At 43.8% G+C, this 27,539-nt stretch overlaps 1 protein-coding gene across 2 annotated transcripts in view; it reads left to right on the forward strand.

Annotated features, from left to right (window-relative positions):
• LOC138246532 (probable serine/threonine-protein kinase DDB_G0284251) overlaps positions 1-17,567 on the forward strand; it is a 104,290-nt gene extending 86,723 nt beyond the window's left edge. For both annotated transcript variants that reach the window (XM_069201192.1, XM_069201193.1), the window contains exons 4-5: positions 443-550; positions 15,293-17,567. In XM_069201192.1, the coding sequence (XP_069057293.1) occupies positions 443-550; positions 15,293-15,778 (594 nt within the window). In that variant the 3' untranslated portion in view covers positions 15,779-17,567. The remainder of the gene's footprint in view (positions 1-442; positions 551-15,292) is intronic.
• Positions 17,568-27,539: the final 9,972 nt, after the last annotated feature.

Consider the following 27,539-nt stretch of genomic DNA (forward strand, 5'->3'; position numbering starts at 1 on the left):
TGCAAGATCTATCAGCATTGTCAATGTTTTGTTAGCCGTTTAATATAGCAGCGCTAGCTTCAGTGCAACATAACTGATTTTTTTTTTTTTTTTAACGGTGTAACGTGGACAGCGCTGGCTGTGTCATACAGCTTTTTTACATTACTTTCAGCCATTTGCAACATAGCTAAAACACATTAACAAAGCCAAGAAATTTCATATAGGCAAGACCTATTGGATTTGTCAATGTTTGTTTAAGCTTTTTGCTTCAATTGCACAACTGTTCACCACGCTACAACAAAAAACAGCTTATTATTAATCACATGGGCGAAACCTATTGAATTTACTAGTGCTTGTTAATTTGCTGATGTGGATGTTCAGACTTTCCTTAGGAACGTTGTCACCCATTTATAGGAGTATTTTACTCGTTTGGAATTTATTTATTTTTTCATTCTTTCCAAAGCTGTCAACTGCAGATAAGGACTACATCATCTTTGGAATGTGCGATGGCCTGAGGTACCTTCATTCCAAAAATGTTGTCCATCAGGATTTGAAGCCAAACAATATCATGGTAAGTAAACAAGTGAGGTTGCATGACTGGAGCCCGCCAAAGCAATTGTACACTTTGTACTGCTGTTTAACACATGTGCACCACAAATGTTTCAACTCTTTCAAACAGTGAACCCCAGTCTGTTTTTTTCGATTTACCTTTAACCAATTCATTAGTCTTTAGTAATAGTGTAAATTTGTCTAACCACTTTTCATTCTTTTCTGCATTACTGTAATGTTATATTGTAGCTTGTGCCTGGAAATTGAACTACTCCTTGTGAGAGTTCCCAATGGTAAAGGTTCAGCTTTATGGTTTCAGTAAGGTGGATTTGCCATCACGTGGAGGTTGCATTCTAGCAGTGTTGGAGGCAGGCATTACTTTGTAGCTTTCTTGACTGGAAGTTATGCTATGCTATTGCTGGACACCCTAACCCGCAAAGCTAAGCTGTGAAGGCTTCAGGATGGACAGAAATCATCAGACTGGAAATCCCACTCATTACACTCATGAGTCACAGCTTCAGACTTGGACCACTTACTATTGTCCAGGCTTGGAGACTCAACTCTGCTTCATTAGCACTGTGTACAGAAGCAGAGATGTGCTCAGTACACAGAGCCCGTTCAGCCTACATTGTGGGGGCGACCCACACGGGGTGGTTCACAAGGCAAGAGTGCAGCTGGTTCCTCGGAGCCAGAAGAAGTTTGGCCCCTGCAGGGACCAGGCCCTTAAAGAGCTTAGCAGCCCTTTGTGTGACTTTGGTAACTGGGTCTGGTTGAAAAAGGATGGTTGGTGCCTGAATGTTTCCTGAAATTTGTACCACTCAGTTCTTGGTATTGCAGCCAAGGGCCCAGGCCCAGACTCTGTTTCAGCATCCTGTTGTTTCGTAGTTATTGGAGGGTCCATTCAGCGAAGGTAGTCACTTTGGTCAATTACCTTTTTTATCAGCCTTAGATTCCTGAAGGTAGACAGAAGCCTGTGAAGTCCATGGGCTGCTCTGAATGAATTGGAAGAGGCCACCTCTGTAGTAACTTGTTTATATCCTGTCTGCCCAGCCGCTGCTGTAACATACTTTACTAGATCCTGTAGCCATTCCATGCATTCTGACTGAGAATGGTACCAATGCTGTAATCCTCCTATTAACCTGCTAACGCCTTTTGATGATAGAATGTCTGATATACAGATTACAAGATTGCTTTCCATCCAGACCACAGTGACAATTTTCAGGTACTGGTTACCTCAAGCATTCAGGAACAGAACAGCATTGCAACTTATCCAGTAATTACAATTGTTGGAAGGATATCTTTTCAGACAAATGGGTGTTAGATATAATCCAACAGTCATACCCTGGAATTTGTTGAAAAGCCTACCAGAAATCCTCCTCGCAGAAGGTCACATCAACATCTTGATCTGTTAAACAAGGAAACTCAATCGCTTATTTGCAGAAGAACAATAGAGGAAGTCCTATCTGTATATAAATCAATCAATCAATCAATCAGGATTTGTAAAGAGCAGTTAATCACTCGACTGGGTATCCAGGCACTTGCAGGTCTCAGAGAAAGCAGTGAAAATTAGTGAAAAGCAAGGAAAAGGCACACAAAAAAGAAAGGGAAAAGCAAGGGGAAAGCAGTGAAAATAAGAAAAAGCAAGGAGAAGGCACACAAAAAACGAAGGAAAAAGCAAGGAGAAAACAGTGAAAATGAGGGGAAAAACAAGAAGTAGTAACAGAAAAACAGAGGAAAAGCAAGGAGAAAGCAGTTCAAATGAGGGAAAAGCAAGGAAAAGGCACACTAAAAAAGAAGAAAAAGCAGGGAGAAAGTAGTGCAAACAAGGACAAAAGCAAGGAGAAGGCACTAAAAAAACAGGGAAAAAAGCAAGGCGAGAGCAGTCAAAACGAGGGAAAAGCAAAGAGAGGCACACAAAAAAAAAAAAACATGAAGAAAAGCAAGGAGCAGGCACACAGAAAAACCGGGGAAAAAGCAGCGCAAACGAAGGATAAGCAAGGAGAGGGCACACTAATAACGGAGAAAGCAAGGAGAAATTAGTGAGAATGAGGGAAAAGTAAGGAGAAGGCACTCAAAAAATGGGGGAAAAGCAAGGAGAAGACAGGAGCAAGAGTGATGCAGCAGCACGGGGAAAGTTGGGGCTGGGACCAGCTTCCCCTTTCTATTGATTGGCTTTATTATCACTCTAATTTACTTTCTCCTTATTCGGTGGTTAGTCTTGTCCATTCTGTCTTTATTCCTCCTCTGGAGCATAACCTCTTTAGTTGTGCCCTTCACTGCTTACTTTTTAGGGAATTTGTTTTGCCTTCTGCTTAAGCATTTTATGAGAGTGGATGCTTTCCAGACATCCCTCGTGTGCTTCTTTCCCTTCCTGCGCTCAGTGTTGCTCTCACTTTTCCCTATGCTTTTATCCTCACGATGTTCCATGTTCCTATCTTTTGCCTGTGAGCTTCTCTCCCTCCTGTGCTCCGTGTTGTTCTCGCTCGTATGCTCCTCCCTTGTTTTCTCCCTCCTGTCCGTGTCCCCCACCCTCCTTGTTGCTTTCTCCTTTGTGTGCTCCTTTTTCCCGTGCCTCCCCTCACCTCCTACCATGATCAACTCCGCTGTTTCTCCTCTCCTACACCACCCCCACCCCAGTCATTTTTTAAAAACTTATTTTAGCTTTTGCAGTAAACTGCTTTTGGACCTTCTACTTCATAAATAAGAGCTTTCTTGCTACCTCATTTTCATGTTTCATACCTACAAGTAGAAGCTGCTGTGTCATTGCACTTTTTTTTATATCCCTTTTTGTTCACCTCAGCTTTTGTGACAATCAAGCATGAAGCTGAAGGTCTTTTATGGAATAGTTTGAACTTGAGACCTGTGAACCAATTCTCTTCCTGTCATCAGCCTAAAGATTCCCTGTTCCCTTCTTAATCATATTATGTTTATTTCTGCCAAGGCACTGGTTCAGAAACAACACAGCTGCAATATTTTTGGCAAGAATGATTTGCATATGACTGGGTCCACATTGAGGTGGCATGGTGGGCAAAAACTGTGGACTTGGATGCGGTCACGAGTGTTTGCCAGTGGCTAAGATAAATTCAAGCATTCCATCCATTACCTTGTTGTTGTTGCAGTTGACACCTTAAGTGCAAGAGGCGTGCCAAGATGTGGGTCCTGTGCTCACTGTGCCACTGGAACAAAGGCATACCCAACTGATGAGCCTTAATGAGTACAACTCCTGTCTTGGGTTGCTTGTGCTCCGGTTCAGGGGAACTTGGCCCTGAACAATTTCCAGTGGCTGAGATTAATTCAAGAATTTTATCTATCACTTTGTTGTTGTTGTTGTTGTTGTTGTTGCTGGAGATGGTTTTGAAGCATAATTGGCTGAGAAATTTTATTTTTCTCTTTACCCTCCTGGAAAAAACATGGTGTTATTTAAGAGAGGCACAGGTCTATATTGGAAAGCATCAGAGGTCCATGTAGGGCTGACCACTCCTAAAATCATTCACCTTCTCAAAGAGAACACCATCCTGCCCTGTGAGATACTTTTGCTGAACTGATCACTGTCACTCACAGCAACCCACAACTGTGAGTGAGAATCCTAATGCATCTGAAAGAAATATAAAACAAACTCTAAGCCAGTTGACAGGTATGGAAATAACCCTAGTGTACATTGTGGTACCTACCCTACACAAGTATATTTTAGTTACTAATGGATGAGTCGTTAAATGGTACATTACAATTTACTTGTACACTTACAGGACGATGCCTACGTTTGCATTTTATTTCCAGTGTATCTGTGCACTCTCTGCTTCGATCCATGAGCCATATCAGACCCAGAGCACAAGTCCTAAGGAAAATGGTGGGGGGACTAATATTTGTCTACAACTCACAATGACGCTACAGGAGGCGGCGTCACAAGAAGAGGACCGCATGCCTTGGTAATAATCCTCACTTAAAACGACAATGGCCTCCCATGTTTCCAAAACTCTACAATTAACATACCCACAAAGAAATGTGAATGGAACTTTTTTTGTTTTCACTTTTTCAAAATCATGTGTTTTTCCCACATTTAAATGTGTAGCCGCTCGGAAATGGCTGAAAATGACAATATTTTTAAACAGATGTGTAGAACTTGGTCATTTCATTTTTAAGCTGCTTTTGGTGAGTAAACAGAAATTCATACGCATACTTCTTAAACATTAAGGGCCTGATTTAGAGTTCACAAACTTGATGGATATCCCACCCGCGGTCTGAGCCACTGAATACAATACACTTGTTATACGGCGTACGGGTTATCCGTGACTTGTGTGACAGAGTAACCGGTCCACTGAACTCCACATCAGGGCCTAAGATTGTTGTTACTGCTTAGTTGTGACCTGCTGGTGACCTTTATCCAGCTTCAAAGCAAAAACATGCTTCACACTTTGTGTTTTTCAAGTAGTAGATAAGAGATTGAAATGTAACCCCTTCTTGCACCATCCCCACTAACAAAGAGGGCACCTCCAGTGGGATGGAGGTTTAAAAACATCCGAAGGCCATTTACACACATGCATTGTTTGCAAAGACAAGAAGCTGCAGTGCTGGTGCGCAAGGTGACATCTCTTAGCCATAGGAGCTGGAATTAGGGGTGCCGGGTGTGCTGCAGCACCCCCCAAAATTACCATGTTGGAGTTCAGAAGGTAAGTGAGCAATAAAGATACCTTTAGATTTTGTGTTTATCTTGCCACATTTGATGTGCATTCAAAGGTAAAGGTCATGCTTTGCCTTCTGACAAATTGCTGCTTATTCGGAAACTGGTGTTTACTTTTATTTCTCTGACTTCAAAGTGAGAGGATTTTGTAAAGGTGGCCTAGGTGACTATCTTCCTGGCGTACAGGAAATGAAAGGAAAGGGTGCAGGAGTTCAGTTTTTTTTTCCTATCACACAACTTCATTTAAATACCTGTAAATTAACTATACGCACATTTAACAATATATCAGCAATTAGGGGAGAACAAATGAAGCACATTTTTGGTGATTCTGAAGCGTGACGAAACCAAATATTTTAATGGGATCAAAACAAATCAAGATACTTTACTTTGTGATGAGCAAATTATAAATATTCACTGAAACCCAATTTCCACACACTGTTTGTGTGTGATATAGTTTTACTAGTAAGACTGCATGTCCATGCAAATGTATTGCCCATATTAACCTAAAATTTGCTGTTTGTAAATGACAGTGCGCTATCACAAAAATGCTTTAAAATTCACAACTGGCTAGATACCATATCCTTACCACTGTCCTGCTGAATTGACGCAGTACATTTGCTACACTTGTTTATGGTGTGATGCTTGTATTTTTCACAATTGCTATGGCTTTAGTGATGTAACATTAATGACAGCACCCCCACCCTCAAAATTGGTCCAGTACAACTGCTGTTAGCTTACCCCTTTCTAAAATTAGTGGGGAGACTCTGTTCACACACAGACACACCCACCTCCGAATTGTGCCTTGACCAGGTGTCATTTGATCATGCTGAAAGTCCTCCCAATCTGGTTTGCAGTGGGAACTACACCCTTATGGCCTGTGTGATGTAGGCACTACCTGCTCTTCTCTTCATCACCTTTGCACAACCGTGCACATCGTGTTACCTGCAGCATCATTTCCACCGGTATACCTTGCTCCAGCTCACCCGTCCATCACCCCAGCATCACCTGGGATTCCAGAATTGGATGGTGCACTGGTACAGCATGTCATTAAGAAGCAGCCACTGGCCAAATATTTCCTCTCTTAGCTGGTGTTTCCTTGGTGAAGGACTGCATATTTCATGAATCCAGGACCTGCCCGCCACATAGGTCAATCCTGCCTGATGCTCTGCCTCCCATGCTCCCTCCAACTGAATCTGGGGTCTATACAAAACCAAAATTGCAGTCGGGTAACTGACAACAGTAGGTATGTCAACTTGGGGCTGCAGGTAGTTGATAAACCATTTAGAAGCTATAAGCACCATGAAAGTCTAGGCTCAAAGAACCCCCTAGTTGAAAGCTACTTATCAACAGTTCCATTGGGTATTCCTGGGTTCCAGGGGAAGCCATTATTGAGAACAACAGTAACAGCCGGTGAACATTGAAAGTGGCGGGACATATGCATGCTACAAATTGCAGTTTGTGACCAAGCCCAGGTTTTTCCGGGGGATCTGGTTGGGTTATAGCCTGGGAACATGTGAAACAATGGGCCAATTAGGCCTCTTTACAGCCTAGTTGTCACATAACTTTGTTAAAAGTCAAATGCTCTGAAAGGGCAGTCCTGAAATACTGCAGCACGTTCATGGTGTACTGTCCAAGCCCGACCATCCGCAGGACTATGTTATGTTCACCCACCCCATGAAACAATTGATAAAATGGTGACAAAAGTATTCATTTTTATGCTCAATTTCCCTTGAAAGTGCCTGATTATGAGTAACTCGTTATATTCCGACCAGTGTGTAAACCCCTGTTTAAGCATGGGTCGCAATTATGAGTTATAAGGAATTTATTGCGTCCAGTTGTTATCAGATGCATTAAATACCTCAAGCTTTGTTAAATTCCAGAATGTCAATCCTTCTGAATTTTAACAGGAGAAATGTGTACGGTATTTATGGCATCATTCGGATTTTGATGCATTAAACACCATGTCTTTCTCCATATACTCATATTAGGTGTTATTTATCGGACTTGGTAAATAGCTTACACTGCGGTATTGTTATGTTCGGTGGCATGTGTAGCTGCAGATACACATGCTGTGCACAGTCCGCCGTCTGGTGTTGGGCTCGGAGTGTTACAAGTTGTTTTTCTTCGAAGAAGTCTTTTCGAGTCACGCGACCGAGGGACTCCTCCCACTTCGGTTCCATTGCGCATGGGTGTCGACTCCATCTTAGATTGTTTTTTTTTTCCGCCATCGGGTTCGGACGTGTTCCTTTTCGCTCCGTGTTTCGGGTCGGAAAGTTATTTAGAATCTCGGAAAAAATCGTTGGTATTGTTGCGTTCGGTATCGGGTTAGTTAGAACAAATCGACACTGAATCTTGAAGAGCTCCGGTGGCCCTTCGGGGTAATTTCGATCCCCCGTCGGGGCCTGGTCGGCCCGACCGCGTGCGACTTCAAGACTGATGGAACGGACCCCGTTCCGCTTCTGTCCTAAATGCCATAATAAATATCCGTATACGGATCAACATCTGGTCTGTAACTTGTGCCTGTCCCCCGAGCACAAGGAGGATACGTGTCAAGCCTGTCGAGCGTTTCGGTCGAGGAAGACGCTCAGAGACCGAAGAGCCAGGAGATTGCAAATGGCGTCCACGCCGACAGGACAACAACGGTTCGAGGACGAAGAGGAAGCGTTCTCCATCCACGAGTCGGATTCGGGGGAATCCGACGCCAAAGACATAGCAACCGTGAGTAAGACGTCGAAAATTAGGACTCACGAAAAGTCCACAAAAGCCCAGGGGACGCCACTGCCAACAGGCCATGGCTTAACCCAAAAACTTGGTGACCGAGTCAAGGCACCGAAAAAGGGCATGCTGGTGCCGAAGTCATCCGACTCCGGTCGTGATACCGCCACACAGCAACCTCGGAGCCGAGACACCGGCTCCGAGAAACTTCGGCGCAGAGACAGCGGTGCAGAAGATGTTCGGCACCGAGATACCACGCCGAAATCAAAGAAAACTTCTTTGGAGCCTAAAAAGACTACCGAAACGGTTTCGGTACCGAAAAAAGCCTCGGAACCGAAAATTAGTTCCTATACAGAGGAACAAGGACTAAACACCCAATTGCATAGATTTGGGGAAGAGCTTCAAACTGTAGAAACTGACTACACTCAAAGGAGGCTTCACATCCAGGAAGACACAGGGAAGATAACCACTCTTCCCCCAATCAAGATGAAAAGGAAACTTGCCTTCCAACAAGGGGACAAGCAACCACAAGCAAAGGTGGTAAAGAAAGTAACACCACCACCTTCTCCACCACAATCAACACATGCATCACCGGCGCAAACTCCACCACTAACGCACTCACCAGCTCATACCACAATGAGCCAGGATGATCCCGATGCATGGAACCTCTACGACGCTCCAGTGTCTGACAATAGCCCAGACTCGTATCCAACTAAACCGTCACCACCCGAGAACAGTACATCATATGCACAGGTTGTAGCAAGGGCAGCCGAATTCCACAATGTCTCACTACATTCGGAACCTATTGAGGATGACTTTCTCTTTAACACCCTGTCCTCCACCCATAGCCAGTATCAGAACCTTCCCATGCTCCCAGGAATGCTAAGGCACTCAAAACAAATATTTCAGGAGCCAGTTAAAGGCAGAGCCATAACTCCAAGGGTGGAGAAAAAATATAAGGCACCGCCCACAGACCCAATATTTATTACAACACAACTCGACTCAGTAGTTGTGGGGGCAGCTCGTAAGAGAGCCAACTCTCATACATCAGGCGACGCACCACCTCCAGACAAGGAGAGCCGCAAATTTGATGCAGCAGGAAAAAGAGTTGCAGCACAAGCAGCAAATCAGTGGCGTATCGGCAACTCGCAAGCACTCTTGGCGAGATACGACAGGGCTCATTGGGATGAAATGCAACATTTCATCGAACACCTACCCAAAGAGTTCCAAAAAAGAGCGCAACAAGTGGTCGAAGCGGGACAAAGTATCTCGAACAATCAGATACGGTCTTCCATGGATGCAGCCGATACAGCTGCAAGGACAATAAACACTGCAGTCACAATACGGAGGCACGCATGGCTGCGCACTTCTGGGTTCAAACCCGAAATCCAACAGGCTGTGCTCAATATGCCGTTTAATGAACAGCAATTGTTTGGGCCGGAGGTAGACACTGCCATTGAAAAACTAAAAAAGGACACCGATACAGCCAAAGCCATGGGCGCACTCTACTCCCCGCAGAGCAGAGCAGAGGCACATTTCGGAAAACACCTTTTAGGGGAGGGTTTCGGGGTCAACCCACAGAAACCAACACTTCACAGACAAGACCACCTACCTACCAGGGCCAATATCAAAGGGGAGGTTTTCGGGGACAATATAGAGGAGGCCAATTCCCAAGAAATCGGGGAAAATTTCAAAGCCCCAAAACCCCTCAAAATAAACAGTGACTCACAAGTCACACAACCCCTTCACACAACACCTGTGGGGGGAAGACTAAGCCAATTCTACAAATCTTGGGAAGAAATAACAACAGACACTTGGGTCTTAGCAGTTATCCAACATGGCTATTGCATAGAATTTCTCAAATTCCCTCCAAACGTCCCACCGAAAACACACATTATGTCAAAACAGCATATAGATCTTCTAGGACTAGAAGTTCAAGCATTACTACAAAAGGACGCAATAGAATTAGTACCACAAATACAGGAAAACACAGGAGTTTACTCACTGTACTTTCTAATACCAAAGAAGGACAAAACTCTGAGACCAATACTAGATCTCAGAACACTAAATACCTACATCAAATCAGACCACTTTCACATGGTCACATTACAAGACATAATCCCACTGCTCAAACAGCAAGACTACATGACAACATTAGACCTAAAAGATGCGTATTTCCATATACCGATACATCCTTCCCACAGGAAATACCTAAGGTTCGTATTCAAAGGAATACATTACCAATTCAAAGTGTTGCCATTCGGAATAACAACTGCGCCAAGAGTCTTTACAAAATGCCTGGCAGTAGTAGCTGCACATATCAGAAGGCAGCAAATACACGTGTTCCCTTACTTAGACGACTGGCTAATCAAGACCAACACGCTAACAAGGTGTTCACGTCACACAAAGTATGTCGTACAGACCCTTCACAAGCTGGGTTTCTCCATCAACTATGCAAAGTCACACCTTTTGCCGTGTCAAACACAGCAATACTTAGGAGCGACAATCAACACAACAGAAGGGATAGCCACTCCAAGTCCACAAAGGGTTCAAACATTTCACAAGGTAATACAGGCCATGTATCCAACACAAAAGATACAAGCAAAAATGGTATTAAAACTCCTAGGCATGATGTCCTCATGCATAGCCATTGTCCCAAACGCAAGATTGCACATGCGCCCCCTACAACAATGCCTAGCATCACAATGGTCACATGCACAGGGTCAACTTCTAGATCTGGTGTTGATAGACCGCCAAACATACATCTCGCTTCTATGGTGGAACAGTACAAATTTAAACAAAGGGCGGCCTTTCCAAGACCCAGTGCCACAATACGTCATAACAACGGATGCTTCCATGACAGGGTGGGGAGCACAACTCAATCAACACAGCATCCAAAGACAATGGGACATACATCAAAGGAAGTTTCACATAAATCACTTAGAACTGTTAGCAGTATTTCTAGCGCTGAAAGCATTTCAACCCATGATAACCCACAAATACATTCTTGTCAAAACAGACAACATGACAACAATGTATTATTTAAACAAACAGGGGGGGACACACTCGAGACAGTTGTGTCTCCTAACACAAAAAATATGGCATTGGGCAATTCACAACCACATTCGCCTAATAGCACAATTTATTCCAGGGATCCAAAACCAGCTAGCAGACAATCTCTCTCGGGATCACCAACAAACCCACGAATGGGAAATTCACCCCCAAATACTGAACACTTACTTTCAAATTTGGGGAACACCTCAAATAGATCTATTTGCAACAAAAGAAAACTCAAAATGCCAAAACTTCGCATCCAGGTACCCACACCATCAATCCCAAGGGAATGCTCTATGGATGAATTGGTCAGGGATATTTGCGTACGCTTTTCCCCCTCTCCCTCTCCTTCCATATCTAGTAAACAGATTGAGTCAAAACAAACTCAAACTCATACTAATAGCACCAACATGGGCAAGACAACCTTGGTATACAACACTACTAGACCTGTCAGTAGTACCTCATGTCAAGCTACCCAACAGACCAGATCTGTTAACACAACACAAACAACAGATCAGGCATCCAAACCCAGCATCGCTGAATCTAGCAATTTGGCTCCTGAAATCCTAGAATTCGGACACTTAGACCTCACACAGGAATGTATGGAGGTCATAAAACAAGCTAGAAAACCTTCTACTAGACACTGCTATGCAAATAAATGGAAAAGATTTGTTTGTTACTGCCATAATAATCAAATTCAACCATTGCACGCATCTCCAAAAGATATAGTAGGATATTTACTACATTTGCAAAAATCAAATCTAGCTTTCTCTTCCATAAAGATACATCTCACCGCAATATCTGCTTACCTGCAGATTACTCATTCAACTTCCCTATTTAGAATACCAGTCATTAAAGCGTTTATGGAAGGCCTAAAGAGAATTATACCACCAAGGACACCACCTGTTCCTTCATGGAACCTCAACATTGTCTTAACAAGACTCATGGGTCCACCTTTCGAGCCCATGCATTCTTGTGAAATGCAATACTTAACGTGGAAAGTTGCATTTCTCATTGCCATCACATCTCTAAGAAGAGTGAGTGAGATTCAGGCATTTACCACACAAGAACCATTTATTCAAATACACAAAAATAAGGTAGTTCTAAGGACAAATCCAAAATTCTTACCAAAGGTTATCTCACCGTTCCACTTAAATCAAACAGTAGAATTACCAGTGTTCTTCCCACAGCCAGATTCGGTAGCTGAAAGAGCACTGCATACATTAGACATCAAAAGGGCTCTAATGTACTACATTGACAGAACAAAACTAATTAGGAAGACAAAACAACTATTCATTGCCTTTCAAAAACCTCATACAGGAAATCCAATTTCAAAACAAGGCATTGCTAGATGGATAGTTAGGTGCATCCAAACCTGCTATCTTCAAGCAAAGAGAGAGCTGCCTATTACACCAAAGGCACACTCAACCAGAAAGAAAGGTGCTACCATGGCCTTTCTAGGAAATATTCCAATGAACGAAATATGTAAGGCAGCAACATGGTCTACGCCTCATACATTTACTAAGCACCACTGTGTAGATGTGTTATCTGCACAACAAGCCACAGTAGGTCAAGCTGTACTAAAAACTTTATTTCAAACTACTTCAACTCCTACTGGCTGAACCACCGCTTTTGGGGAGATAACTGCTTACTAGTCTATGCACAGCATGTGTATCTGCAGCTACACATGCCACCGAACGGAAAATGTCACTTACGTACATCTGTTCGTGGCATTAGTCGCTGCAGATTCACATGCGCCCACCCGCCTCCCCAGGAGCCTGTAGCCACCCTCTGCGGGGAAAACAATCTAAGATGGAGTCGACGCCCATGCGCAATGGAACCTAAGTGGGAGGAGTCCCTCGGTCGCGTGACTCGAAAAGACTTCTTCGAAGAAAAACAACTTGTAACACTCCGAGCCCAACACCAGACGGCGGACTGTGCACAGCATGTGAATCTGCAGCGACTAATGCCACGAACAGATGTACACTGGGTAAGTGACATTTTCCTTATCAGGGGCGATAAATAACGCCTCAAATCGTAATGGGACACAAAAAGTTTTAAAATCAGTAAATGCTTCAGCTAGCCCTCAAAACAATGTCACATTGCTTATCATTTTTCATAACATCTACATACAAGTCTATATTTCACTTATGTTCATGTTTCTGTCCTGCTCTTTGTTGTTACTGAGAACCTGAGAATCCCCCTTGGTAGAAGTATGGTGGAAAAATACACAAATCCCACAGTCCCAAGCAGGGGAGAAGAGTGTTAGACAGATTTCACCGACTTAATCAGTAGAGGTGCTGCTCAGGGTACGGAGGCCGAACAGGTTCAGATAAATATTCTCCTGCCCCAGTTCCAGGAAGTGAGTTTAGGCAGTTCCAGGCAACACACGTTTAGCTGCGGCTAAATTTGACCAATCACTTTTCCAAACCATTTGATTTAGTAAACTGGAGTCCATTAATGAAGTCATTTTTGTTTTTAAACTATGAACAAGGGTAAGATCACACAAGCCTTTTGCAAATCATAATTTCAAGTTCTGTATGTAGTTCTGTGTGTGTAATTGCCCTAATAATAACCATTTATTTTGCACATTAAATAAAAGGAAATATTATTTGAACTTAAAAGTCCCCGTGTACGACTTCCTAACTCAGAGGGACCCATTTCATCAATCTTAGAAGAATGAAGATTGGATTAAGTTAAAACCTGCAAAGATTATAATGCATACCTTGCAGGTTACATACAATTTGCAGCCTGTGCATAACCCCCAGAGGTATTTTATCAGTACTGAAACTTGAGATCAGTTAGATGCAAAACTGTGTAGCTTTCACAATCCTCTTGGCTATTTTATGATGATTCAAGCCTTTGCTCACAGATTATATGCAGATCAAGTGCATTAACCACCTGAAGTAACTTACTTGCATTACACTAAGACTTGCTGGATAGACCTGGATAAATATGTTTCCATACCTCTGTGTTTTCTACTTTGGCCTTCCAAGCTTCAGTCGAGCTTTACATAACTAGACTTTGATGCCTAATCAAACCTCTCTATAGAAAATATGTAATAGCATGCTCTATATGGCTTCCATAAGTCATTATCTTCCGAGAAGATGTGTCCTCTGTAATTTGCTGCTGTGAGGCCACTGCTGTGTCATCATACTGTTGAGTAGAGGCAGGCAGCGGAATGGCAGCATTGATGCGCTGCCTCTCATGACTTCCCTCCACAGGACTTGGGGAAGTGGAGGAATGGTAGGTGGTGATCCACCACCTCTACCTAAGGGGAGATAATGCCTGGGGAAGTTGGGAAAGGGTGGTAGCCTGCCAGATACTATTAGGATAGGAACTAGTGAGGAGTGCCTGAGGGAAGTGAGCAAAGGTGGCTGGCACCCAGGTATTTTTCTGAAGTCTGAGGAAGGTGAGGGATGGAGGCTGGGCCCAAGGTATTGTTCGAAATTCTGAGGGATGTGCGGGATGCAGCCTGGGCCCCATGTATTCTTCTAAAGTCTGCGGCAGGTGGGGAACGGTGGTGGGGCTCTAGGTATTCTTCTGATGGCTGAGGGAGGTGGGGGATGGAGCCTGGGCCCCAGACTTTCTAATGTCTGAGGGGGAGGGGGTTGATGCCTGGGCACAGGTTTTCTTCTGTAGTCTGTGGGAGGTGGGGAACGGTGGTGGGGCTCCATGTATTCTTCTGATGGCTGAGGGGGATGGAGCCTGGGCCCCAGACCTTCTACTGTCTGAGGGGGTGGGGGTTGATGCCTGGGCACAGGTTTTCTTCTATAGTCTGTGGGAGGTGGGGAACGGTGTTGGGGCCCCAGGTATTCTTCTAATGTCTGAGGAAGGTGGGGGATGGCGGCTGGGTTTCAGCTATTTTTTCTAAAGTTTAACTTAGGTTAAAAATAGTAGCAGGAGGGCGGGTATGTTTGAGTAGTGACATATTTTATGACTCCCCGCCTCCCCGTTTCTCCTGCAGAGCTGCTCATTGGGCCCACAGAGGAGGAGGAGGAGTCTTGTCCTTGTCTGTGATGTAATCTGAATCCCCTGGGGGGGGGGGGGCACAACCCCACTGCTGATCCTTACCTAACTCCTAGTTTTATAGGTTCGTCCTTCCACTAGAATAAGCTACTCTCTGCTGTTCAGTCAGACTGTACTGTCTTTACATTTAGGGTCACTATTTCTGGCCACTATAAGATTGAGACCTCTCCGGCTTTACGTACATTTTGTAAGCACTGGTCTGTCAGTCATTTGCTGATTTATCTTACCTTGACCTAATTTCTTCAACTAATTTCCACAATAAAACAAATATATTTTCTGTTGCTATAGGTCAGACGGTCAACAAAAGAGGCAGTGATTATTGATCTGGGATTAGCCAAGTTTGTTAACTACACTGAGAGCGGCAATCCTTTCTCCAGCGGTCAAAACAGGGGGTTCCGTCAGTATGCCGCCCCGGAGGCCCACGCTGGAAACATTCGTACCCGAAAGTCTGATGTCTGGTCGATGGGGAAGGTGATCGCCGAAGTCATCTTGGGGTACGTGCTTGAGTGGGATCACTGCAGTCCTCAAAATGTTCAAAATTTGCTTCATGGATCGAAATATGCGGCCATTGTCCCCCGTATGCTTGAAATAAATCCGCATATTCGGGTAACTATGGAGGACGTGGTGAACCATCTTCGAAGTGTCAACACCATCCTCACTCATGCTGAAGGCATTAAGAGAGCTGCCCCAGCAGAACCGCTGTCCTGGATGTGGATAATTCCTGTCCTAGCGGCCGCTGCAGCTGTCCCACTTCTGGCTCTCGCGATTCTTTAGAATGTAATTAAGTGCAGAATGAAATTGAGATAACCCATTTTCTTGTTATGTAAACAATAAGGATTCAATGTATCCCATCACCCTGCCAAGCAGTGACAAGCCATGTTGTTGTAAAGTAACTTGTCCTTCAGCCAAGCTGTGAGAAACCTACTTTTGCATGATCTGTGATTGTATGAGGCCATTCTATGTCGGGACCGGAGGCTTCAGATTATGCTTCTCTTTCTTCACTGTTTAATTCACAGCAGCCAATCAATTAAAGTTTTTAACAAAGACTACATTTCCCATAACATTGTAAAACATGTGATCAACCACAGAGCTCCTGCCCTATAAAACCTCTTTATGATCTTCCATCTTCCTTTCTTTGCTCTACTTAATATCGGTCCCATAACAAGAACAGTCAAAGCCTTGCAACAACAGGACCCAATCGAGGAACATCCACAGCTCCAACGGGAGCCCAACCTGACATCGATTGTAGCAGTAGATCCCTACTTCTGAACAGCCGACCTCGTCCAATGAACCAGAGCTATCCACCGTAGGAAGCCAATAACAGAACTCAAGTAGCCGAAGCGTTAGATCGTATTGAATACAAGAAATTCATAAGCCCACATTAAATACCATTATTACGGGAGGGTCATTTCAGATATAATACATAAAAACAGGTGCACATTGAAATTACAAGAACATATTAATAATTATTCTTCATCTGGGTGGGATAATCTTGCATCTGTGTCCTTAATAGAATCTAAAATTCTTGACGCGATAGCTAGACAATTTTGTATTCTATTGCAGGACCTGAGGCTTCGGATTACGCTAGTTTAAAGCTGATTAACCACACCCGATGCCACATCAATAAAAGGTTTGTGATAGAACACTTTAAAAGTTGAATCAGAAGACCAATCCACCACAGCCATAATACCCTCCAAATGAGAACCAGTGGAAAAAGCCTTAGAGGCCATGTGTCCACGAACTGAATGAGCACCAAAAGTGGACACATCAATACCAGCCTCACTTAACAGCCATTTAACCCAAAGGGCCAAAGTAGCCGAAGAGAATGCTGCTGGATGCTGTGAATTAAACAGTGAAGAAAGAGAAGCATAATCCTCGCCTCCGTGTCCTTAATAGAATCTAAAATTCTTGACACAATAGCTAGAACATTTTGGACTCTACCAGTGAGAGACCCACCGCTTTTTTTATCCAAGCCTTGGTTGTGTACTGTTATTCTTCAGAGAAGTGGCAAGCCATTTTTGGAAGACCCTTGATTGTGTGATGTCACACTGCCTAGCAGTGAAAGTGAAAATCCATTTTGTTGTATAACTCTTGATTTGAACTCTGCACTCTGCCGAGCAGCGATGAGCCATTTCTTGTGTAACCATTGTGTCAGCCTGGCAAGTGATGACGGTCCATCTTGTGTTCCAACCCTTGATTCTGTGCCGTCACTGCCAAGCTGCGCCATCCATTTTTGTTGTACTGCCCTTGACTTGTTTGCCAGTCAAGCGCTGGAGGGCGATTTAGTTGCATAAACCTTGACTGTGACTGTTCACTTTGCTTAGCAGTTAAGAACTGTTTTGTGATACGATTGTTCATTTTGTACGGTCAGAGTACCAGACTGTTTTGTTGTATGAAGGTTGGGTGTGACTCATTGGCCAGTTAAGCATTATGAAGACTATTTAGTTGTATAACCCTTGATTGTATTCTGTCTCTTTTCCTAGCAATGAAGCTATTTTGCATCATGTCACACCGCCAAACATGTTTAATTATTTTGGTGAATAAATATAGAGATGTTCTACTACATATGTGTTTTTTCCTTGACGTGAAGCTGGCCTTTCTTGTCACGGTATTGGCTGGGGTTAGATTTTAACCAAGACAAGAATATGCCTTACTCCATCGCACATACCCCAGACCTACCTATTTACACATAACGCCCTCCGGCTCCTCCAAATATGAGCCTCACCTCGGTTTGCCTTATTCGTTGTATGCCCAGACATTGTCACACCGGGTAATGGCAGTGCTGCTGAGATCCACCAGTATGTGAGAACGCCTCGTCAGGCTTAGTAAGCGCTAAACAAATACACTTAATTTATAACTACCTGTACGTTAATATACTCCTTGATAGTCTGATCCCGTGCCCTTGTAGTTGCTAGTCTGTACAAAGTCCGCCTTGTTCAGAAAAAAGAGTAGGTTTACTTCCTTCTGGGCCTGAACGCATGCAGTACCTGCGATGGACGCAAGGAGGTGCTGCTGCTTCACTGTCTGAGTCTGTTCCACACGACCTCATCATTAGAAGCAACACTGCATTTGTCCAGGACGGAATTCCGAATCTTGCAGGTTTGAAGTGCTGTAAAAAGTTCAAACTTGAACTTCGGGCTTCATGTTCGATTGATCCATCAAAGGCCAAAGATTTACATGATCCCCTGTGATTTTCGAAAGCTTCACTCACAGCCACTTTAAGTCACTGAGGTCCTCCTTGGGAGTTCCCCTATTTAAATGCTCAAATACCGGTATCCCAGCAGCTTAATCCAGGGATTAGAAACTACTACCACTGAAACGGGGAAGAACAGGTCTAAATCCATACTGTCCTCCATTGGGTGGAAATGTTATACCAAGATCCGTACCCATTTACCATCTGTTGAAACAGGTGATAAATGAGTGCAGTGGCTTTTTCGGGGGCCACAGTGCATGCAATGGGTGCGGGGAGGGCAGAGTAGGAGAAGGGACAGGTGATGGGAGTGTTTGCTGCTCTTCCTGTTGGAAAGAGAGGAGATGGGTGGTGCCAGGAGCAGCAGCGGACCCGCGTACTGCACAAGACTTCAGGTTTGATATTACCAAGTTTATTGTTTTTGCCAGGTCTTTAAACTAGATTTAGAGGAGTCTTTTTCTCTGACCCGATGCTCTTGGCTCTTAAGTGTAACATTCTGCATCTTATGCAGTGCTTGCACTGCAATGCACAGGGACTTTTTTTTACCATCCCAAAATAACTCTGCCTCATAACTGTTAGACCTGGCTTTCTTGGCATGGTTTCCCCCCCTGACTTTTTGCTTTCAGACCTCCAGTTTTGCTGCTCTCGTTTTTGCTGGCCGTGGGACTCTTCACAATTTACCACTGCTGACCAATGCTAAAATGCTTCTGCTTTCTCTTTAAGACAAGGTACATTGGCTTATACACAATTGTAGTAGCGGCTAGCTGGCCGCGGAAGGGGCGTGGAGGAGGCGCGGGGGCGCTAACATTTAATTTAATTAAATAAAAAATTAAAAAACAATTACCTGTTCTGCGCAGTCCCGCGCCATGCTCCTCTTTCTTGCTGGTGGGATGCAGGCACAGGCTCCCAGCCTGTCCTGCGGCCAATCCTGACGCTGCCCAAAGCAACGTCAGGATTGGCTGGGAGCACCCAGCCAGGGCTCTCCAAGGCAGACTGGGAGCCTGTGCAGGCTCTCTCCATGTGTTGCCGGTCTGGAGACAGCCTACAGCGCATGCGTGTTTGGCCGGCCCAGACGAGCGGCCAAACACAAATGCTATCTCAGGGGCATGTCAGCCCCGTGGCCCCGCTCACATTAAAACAAAACGATAATAAACAAAGTTTATTATTGTTTTATTTAAAAGGTTTTGCAGTTGCAGCTGCCGCTGCTGGCGGGGGGCAGCGCTCCTCCGCCCATACAGAGGAGCCATCATTGCCCAATTGGCATATTTCATTATTTGTAGGACCCTAGCAAGGTGGCACTACCTATGCCCAGTGCCTGTAAATCAGATGCTACTAGTGGGCCTGCAGCACTGATTGTGCCACCCACTTGAGTAGCACTTTAAACATGCCTCAGGCCTGCCATTGCAGCCTGTGTATGCAGATTTAAACTGCCATTTCGAGATGTCAAACTAAACCTTTTGCCAGGACCAAACCTTCCTTTGTAATAAATATGTCACCCCTTGTGTAGGCCCTGGGCATCCTAGAGGGCAGGGTGCAATGTATTTAAAAAGTAAACATGCACTTTCAAGTTTATGTCCTTGTAGTGAAAAACTCTTCATTTTTCACTACTGCAAGGCTTCTCCCATAGTATAACAGTGGAGTTACCTGATTACATATAATAAGCTATAACTTCCAAATGGGAATTGGTAATTCAATCATGTTTGGTGTCTTTGGAATTGCAATGAAAAATCCTAACTTATGGTGGAGTCGAATTTTAAATTAGAATTTTGAAAATGCCACTTTAAAAAAGTTGCCATTTTCCTGCCTTAGCCATTTGGTACCTGCAGCCTGTCTCCGGGTTGCATAAGTGGGTGTAGCTGACAGTTGGGCTTTGTGTATTCCTCTTAGACAGTCACACACAATAGGGAGCCTAGGTGTGTCTGGATAACTGGCAGGATAGGAGGGAGGAGCTGGTCACAGCCCCTTTCCACTTGAATAGGCTATGTCCTTCCTTTAAACAAAGGGTTGGATACCCCAGTAGTTAGACTGAAGCCGGGGCAAGAAAGGCATGCCTCTAGAAGCTTCTCCCACTTCAAAAAGGCAGAACTGGTTTACATATTGGACCTCAGACACCCGCTCTTCCGTATACTTCTTAGATGCAGATACTTTACCAGGAAAAGGGACTGCTGTGCTGCTGAAAGGACTGCCACCCTGCTGTACCGCTGTTCTGAAGGACTGCTGCGCTGTCGCCTGGGTGAGAAGGACTGGATCTGCATCTCTTGAACCGAGGACCCAAGAGTGACTCCCAGTGCTTGTTGGCTGGCCTCCTGAATTGAGCCTCAGGGACCGAAGGCTCCAACAACCTCGACCTCAGCATCTCAATTCTGCCATCTATGAGTTTGCCCTGCCATGTGGTGTATTGTTATAGATATGTTGTATACAAAAAGCAATTGTTTTTTTTTTTTTACACTGCAGCATGTTGTTCTTATGTTTTACTAATGACTCAAAAAGTAAGTCAAACCTTTTAGCTTTGCTAATGATTGATTGTTATTTTGCTGGGTTAGTAAACCCATGTTCTTAAGTCATAGAGCTAAGTCAATAGAGCAGCCCCTTGTTAGATCTAACCATCCCAAACCTTAGCAGTTAAAATAAATGAGGATAATTCAAAACAGTTAAAACGTTTAGCAATCTTGACATGTCCGTCGAGTTGCAGATGTGCAATTGCAATAACCCAGATTGTGTCCTCCTTCGTGTTCTGGTATAAAAAAAGAAAAGAGGTGAGTGCACTGTGGTTTCATTTCTCCTAATTCTGGCAAAATTGTTTATTATTAAAATATATTTGTCAAAAGGAAACAAAAATGTCAGTCTAAATCCAATCAAATGACTGCAGAATATTTAGTAAATTCTGGCTTTTATAACATCAGAACTTGGTGTCTTCCGTTGCACAATTAAGTTATGTTGCATGTTTGTTCTTTATTGCACCAACAATGCTTTTGGAGTTATGGTATCTTCGTGCCTTGGGTTCAAGGACTCCACAACAGACCACAGTTTGTTTTATGATTGTTTGAGTTGGATAATCATCAGTAGTAGTGTTTTTATGTAGCTGATAAGTTGTATATGTGTTGGAATGGTTGTGATGAAATGGGATAAACACAAAACTTTAATCCTGTTTGTGCTTTTAAGATTAAATTTGTTGTCCATTATTGTGCTATTCTGTATTTAAGTGTTGTGACTTTAATTACTGGAAACAATTTCAAGTTTTTCTCCCCAATAAAAGGTAAGATATGTGTTTGCCTAACAGATTATCACAGTGTTTAACCTATGAAGATAACTTGGGAGGGGTGAGGTTATCTCTCCACACCCAGTCGTTCATTGTTAAAGTATGATCTTTACTTAAAAGGATAACTGCCGAATGTCATCGAAGACAGGCATTGCATCTTTATGAACTGGGCTGAGTTAGTCTAACTGCCGAATATTAAGGGTGTTGGATTTACAGATACACCCACCCATGCAAATCAAGTCCCCTTATTTCATTGTATGTAAATTTGGTCATATATTTGCTTGACATTATCTTTGCATTTTCTGCTTATGTACCCCAATTGCATTTCATATATTCATGTTTCTGAGTTTGCATTTTTCTTTTATAAATTTGCACTGCATTCAGTATTGACTGCACATGTCTAACATGTAAAGGTTGCTTTATTATAGTTTGATAGCACATCAGTTATTCATGTATAATATGATTTATAAGGTGTGATAGAATATAGTGAAGGTGCAACAGAATTAATATGCTCCTTCTTGCATTTTACATTTGCCCTTTTTGACAATGATCAGAGAAGTGCACTGAAGCCTGGCATAAGATTCAGGCCCAGGGGAATCTGCAGCTTCCTTTGAGATTGAATTGTACCAGTTGAGCTGCTACATCCCTAGTGAAGGCTGTGGACTCCTCTGAGCCAACTCTGTCTTATCAGCGCGGCAATGGCAAAGCTAAGACCCCTGGTGAATGCCAAAACCAGTGCCACAAGTGACCAAGCAGAAAACAACAGCCTTGTTGGTCAGCCAAGGATGTGGGCTTGAACTGCACTCCAAGAAACAGCAGACACTTTTGGTACTAAGATATAAGAGAGAGGGATGTTAACAATGACTACTTCCATCATCCTATACAATGAATTACTGAAACATCTTCACACAGTTGTAGTTCTTTTAAATATGTTGCTCATTAGTTGCTTTCCTTGCGACTGTTGTGTTTGTCTTCATAGTTACATCTATACATATTATCTGCACTAGATGAGGGCATTGCTATTATTAAAGTCTTTAGAATGTATAGTGTGGATTTCTTGTGTGTGTTTATTCATGGTTAAAGATACTTTAGAGCTCACTAGTAAAAAATCACCACCTAGTCTCACAGGACTGATCATTGCCCTGAGCGCAGTATCCTCATGTAATGCGGAGCTAGTTCAGTATTACAGTCCACCACATTCTTTGTCTGATTGATAAGTTGTCATTGAGCCTGTGCTTTTGCCAGATGGCCTAAGGTGGCTGAAACTTTGCGGTAATTTGCAAAAAGTGCAAAATACATATCGTGCTGTGGATGTCCTGAAAAAGTGATCCACTTTTATTATTTAAGGCTTTATGAGTCTAGCCCTAATCTGAGCCACCTTGGTCATTTAAATTATGGTTTTTGTGCAGTTTCAAAACACTACAAGATGTTGTTAGAATTGTTTGAGAAACATAATGCCCTTTGTTACTCCATCCCTTTCACTGTACAACTTTATAGTGAAATAAGGACAGTACACTCACCTCATTTGTGTTCCTTTCTTTACTAACATACAGCTTGCCTGGTTGTATGCTGCCTAGTCCCATGGCTTTGACCTCTGCCGGGTCTAATCAGAGCATCTTGCAGGGCCAGCTCCATAGTGGCTAGTCCTTTGTCATGCCTGGGTAGGCTCAGCAAAAAATATACTATGCTTGGTTGTATACTGCCCAGTGGCGTAACGAACCTTGAGCCCCCTCCCCCTGCAAAGTACCTGGAGGGAGCCCCCTCCCACCTGGATCCAGTGAGGGGCCTGCCGCCCATGCATAGTGTACTGTGCTGAGGGGGCTTTCTGGAGCTCGGGGGCTGCAGGGGCCTTTGTTATGCCAATGATACTGCCATTCTTATGGATTGCTCCTGGCCATACCCGGTTGATTCCTCTACCATATATAATGGCAGGCTCTGTGATGCTTGATTCTGTGTCACTCCAGGGTAGACACACCAGAGTATACATTATGGCTGGTTGTGTGGTTCTCGTTCCAATGGGTGTCTCCTCTTTAGCTCCAAGGTGCATATATTAGGGCTGTTTCATAATTGCTTCTCCTTTGGTGGTCTAGAGTAAACCCATCAGACCTTATCCTGTGCTGGTTGTATGCCACCCATTCCTTTGGGTCACACCTGGGTGAAGTCTTCAGCAATGGATTATGGCTGGTTTTATAATGCTCCTGCGTCATTTCATAGTGGACCCACCACAGCATGTACTGAAGCTGGTTGTAGAACGCTCATTCCTTATACATTCTCCCAGCCTTACCTGGGTGGACATCTCAGGCTTATATTATATTTCACTGTGCAAAGGCTTCTCCGTTGCCACACCTGACAGTAGAGCATATACTATATAATGATAAATACTCTAGGTTGCTTTCTGAGAAGAGTGGGTGAATCCCTCCGGTGTACACGCTTTCTGGTTGCACAATGTCCATTACTGGGAATTGTTCCCTTTGAGGTATGGGTGGACTCTTCCTTCATTGACCATGCTTGGTTGTATCTGGTTGCTCCTCTGTCACTCCATGGAGGACCCATCAAAGAATAAACTGTGGCTAGTTGTTAAATACACATTCCTATGGGTTGCATTCTCCTACTGCTGCCCGTGCTCCTCAGAATATACATCAGGATTTAGGACTCTATGTTGGTGTCCGGCCAGACCTGTGTTGAATCCAGAGCGTGTTCTATAATTGATGAAAAAGAAAAAGTACCCCCTTCACCTCCGGGTGCACACATTACCCTTTGTGAATGAGGTGAACTCTTTGCTAAGATGTTGGTTACCTGCGTAGGTTAGCATGACTATTCTCAGTCTTTTCTCCTGCACCCTGATGTAGGCATGGCTACACGTTTGTTATCGTCTCTCCCATGCATGCCGGACGCCAACACGCTTTCCTCATAGGCCACATTGCACTCTCGTACTTTCTATCCGTCTGAACCTCGGCATATAACACAGGAGCAGTCTCACTATTTTTCACGACACAACAAGAGCACAACTCTAGTCCTTGTGTTCACCAAAACACTAATCGTGACAGACATGCACTCTTCCAGACAAAGCACCTGCTTGGTGTTGGCAAATTTTCTTTGGTGCCCCATCAGGGTTAGGATGGCATAATGGAATACAACTGCAATGCAATAGACTAGTGTCCCTGTGACACAGTATACTATGTGGAACTGGTGGATGGCACCTCACAAGAGCAGAGTTGTCAGTACCCTAGCATGAAGTGCAATCAGGCTTTGTCCCTAGGATGCAGCACTGTGTAGATAGGGCCTCTAGCTATCCCTGGATGGATTTTGCATCTTAGAACTAAGAAACTGATTTTAGATCCTCGCATGGTTTCACGGCCAAGGAATTTACGGAATTTTATAGATTTTTAGAGATGTTTTATCTTTAAACATATTGTATTATGAGATGATGATTGTTATGGTTTTTATTATGCCAGATATGCCAGATTAGTATCATACAGTGCATTGTGGGTTAGTGGCCACAAAATGCAGTCAGTGCAGTAGGGTAGTGAAGCTATGATTCAGGGTAGCAGGCTGGTTATGTACAGCGTGCTAGGTTGGTATTTCTAGGATGCAGTGCAGCGTGGTGTGTTACTGTTGCATTGTGAAGTGGGCAGTGATGTGTGGGTTACTGTCAGTAGGATGCAGTGGTGTCTGGTGGGTAGGGAACCTAGCATTCAGTGCAGTGAGGTGGATTACTAGCTTTCAGGTGCAGTACAATTTGGTGAACTGGTTTTGCTAGGGGTAGTAATGTTGCTTTTGTTGCATGGTCTCCCTAGATTTTAACCTTTTTATGCACTGATTTTTGCAGCTAATAGCTCACTGGGCCACATCAGACCTCCATTTTGTCTCCCTATACATTCGAGGTAACATTGGCTCTACCCTTTGGCTTATTTAACTGTCCAGTTAAGGCTCAGAGCTGGACTCCGTGTGTCTCCCTAGTTTCCTTCCTAAATACATAAGAAAAGGGTGACTCGTCGCAACAGCCATGGTGCCACCCTGTATTTTAACATACAAGGTGTCAAGTGGGTGCCATTTGAGAGGAAAAAGACACAAAGGGCAGACAAGCCCCTCTATGTACTATTGGTACTTCTTGATTTTAGTTGATAGTCAATGTAGAAGTTCAGCAGAAAGGCATTGTAAACACTGGGATTGAGGTTTAACTCAAAGTATTCCTGAAAAAAGAATCCCAGGAATCCTGCTACAGAAAAAGAGCAAAAAACACGGACAAAAATGTAACCGAGTGGGCAGTGAATGTGACGACAAATCAGGAGAAAGAACGTGTTGTGACACACCGATCTCCACCCAAGCTCCTTTGATGTTATTTAGACAGGAAATGATATCACAGGACAGGAAGGTTAAATCATCGTAGACAGCAGCAAGGGAGAGAGGAATATTTCGGATAGGCTTAGCTATAAGGCTTGTCACGCCTAGTCTCCCGGGCGAAGGAGGAAGGACTCCAGGGATGGCATTCCTCACATGGCCACCCCCTTTTCTTTTCCACCCACTGCTCCTCATCACCTGTGGAGCAAACCTTAGCATTCGCAACCATGGAGAGACACACTCCAGCTAGATGGCATTAGGGGAAACTGCCTACCCCACACCTGTCACGCGAAACCTGGATAACATCCCATCGCTGGTGAGCTCTGTTCTGAGTTAGCACTGTGTACAGAAGCAGAGATGTGCTCAGTACACAGAGCCTTTTCAGCCTACATGGTGGGGGCGATCCACAAGGGGTGGTTCACAAGGCAACAGTGCAGCTCGTTCCTCTGAGCCAGATGGAGTTGGGTCCCTGCAGGAACCATGCATTTAAGGAGCTTAGCAGCCCTTTGGGTGACTTTGGTAACTGGGTCTGGTTGAAAAAGGATGTTTGGTGCCTGAATGTTTCCTGAAATCTGTACCACTCAGTTCTTGGTATTGCGGTCAAGGGCCCAGGCCCAGACTCTGTTTCAGCGTCCTGTTGTTTCGTAGTTATTGGAGGGCCCATTCAGCGAAGGTAGTCACTTTGGTCAATTACCTTTTTTATCAGCCTTAGATTCCTGAAAGTAGACAGAAGCCTATGAAGTCCCTGGGCTTCTCTGAATGAATTGGAAGAGGCCACCTCTGTAGTAACTTGTTTATATCTGTTTTCCCAGCCACTGCTGTAACATACTTTACTAGATCCTGTAGCCATTCCATGCATTCTGACTGAGAATGGTACCAATGCTGTAATCCTCCCATTAATCTGCTCACGCCTTTTGATGATAGAATGTCTGATATACAGATTACAAGACTGCGTTACATCCAGACGCCAGTGGCAATTTTCAGGTACTGTTTACCGCAAGCATTCAGCAACAGCATTGCAACTTATCCAGTAACTACAATTGTTGGAAGGATATCTATTCAGACAAGTGGGTGTTAAATATAATCCAGCCGAGATATACCCTGGAATTTGTTCAAAAACCTACCAGAAATCCTCCTCGCAGGAGGTCACACCAACATCTTGATCTGTTAAACAAGGAAACTCAATCACTTATTTGCAGAAGAACAATAGAGGAAGTCCCATTTGTACATCAATCAGGATTTGTAAAGAGCAGGTAATCAATTGACAGGTTATCCAGGTGCTTGCAGGTCTCAGAGAAAGCAGTAATAACGAGTGAAAAGCAAGGAGAAGGCACACAAAAAGGAAGGGAAAAGCCAGGAGAAAGCAGTGAAAACAAGAACAACCAAGTAGAAGGCACACAAAAAACGAAGGAAAAAGCAAAGAGAAAACAGTAAAAATGAGGGGAAAGCAAGAAGACGTAGCAGAAAAACAGAGGAAAAGCTAAGAGAAACCAGCTCAAATGAGGGAAAAGCATGGAGAAGGCACACTAAAAAAAGGGGGGAAGCAAGGAGAAAGCAGTGAACACTAGAGAGAAGCAATGAGAAGGCACACACAAAATGGGGAAAAAAGCATGATAAAAGCAGTAAGAATGAGGGAAAAGCATGAAGAAGGCACACAAAAAAAGAAGAAAAAGCAGGAAGAAAGTAGTACAAACAAGGATAAAGCAAAGAGAAGGCACTCAAAAAATGGGGGAAAAAGCAAGGAA

Source organism: Pleurodeles waltl, chromosome 7, assembly GCF_031143425.1.
Source record: "Pleurodeles waltl isolate 20211129_DDA chromosome 7, aPleWal1.hap1.20221129, whole genome shotgun sequence".
Taxonomy (NCBI): domain Eukaryota; kingdom Metazoa; phylum Chordata; class Amphibia; order Caudata; family Salamandridae; genus Pleurodeles; species Pleurodeles waltl.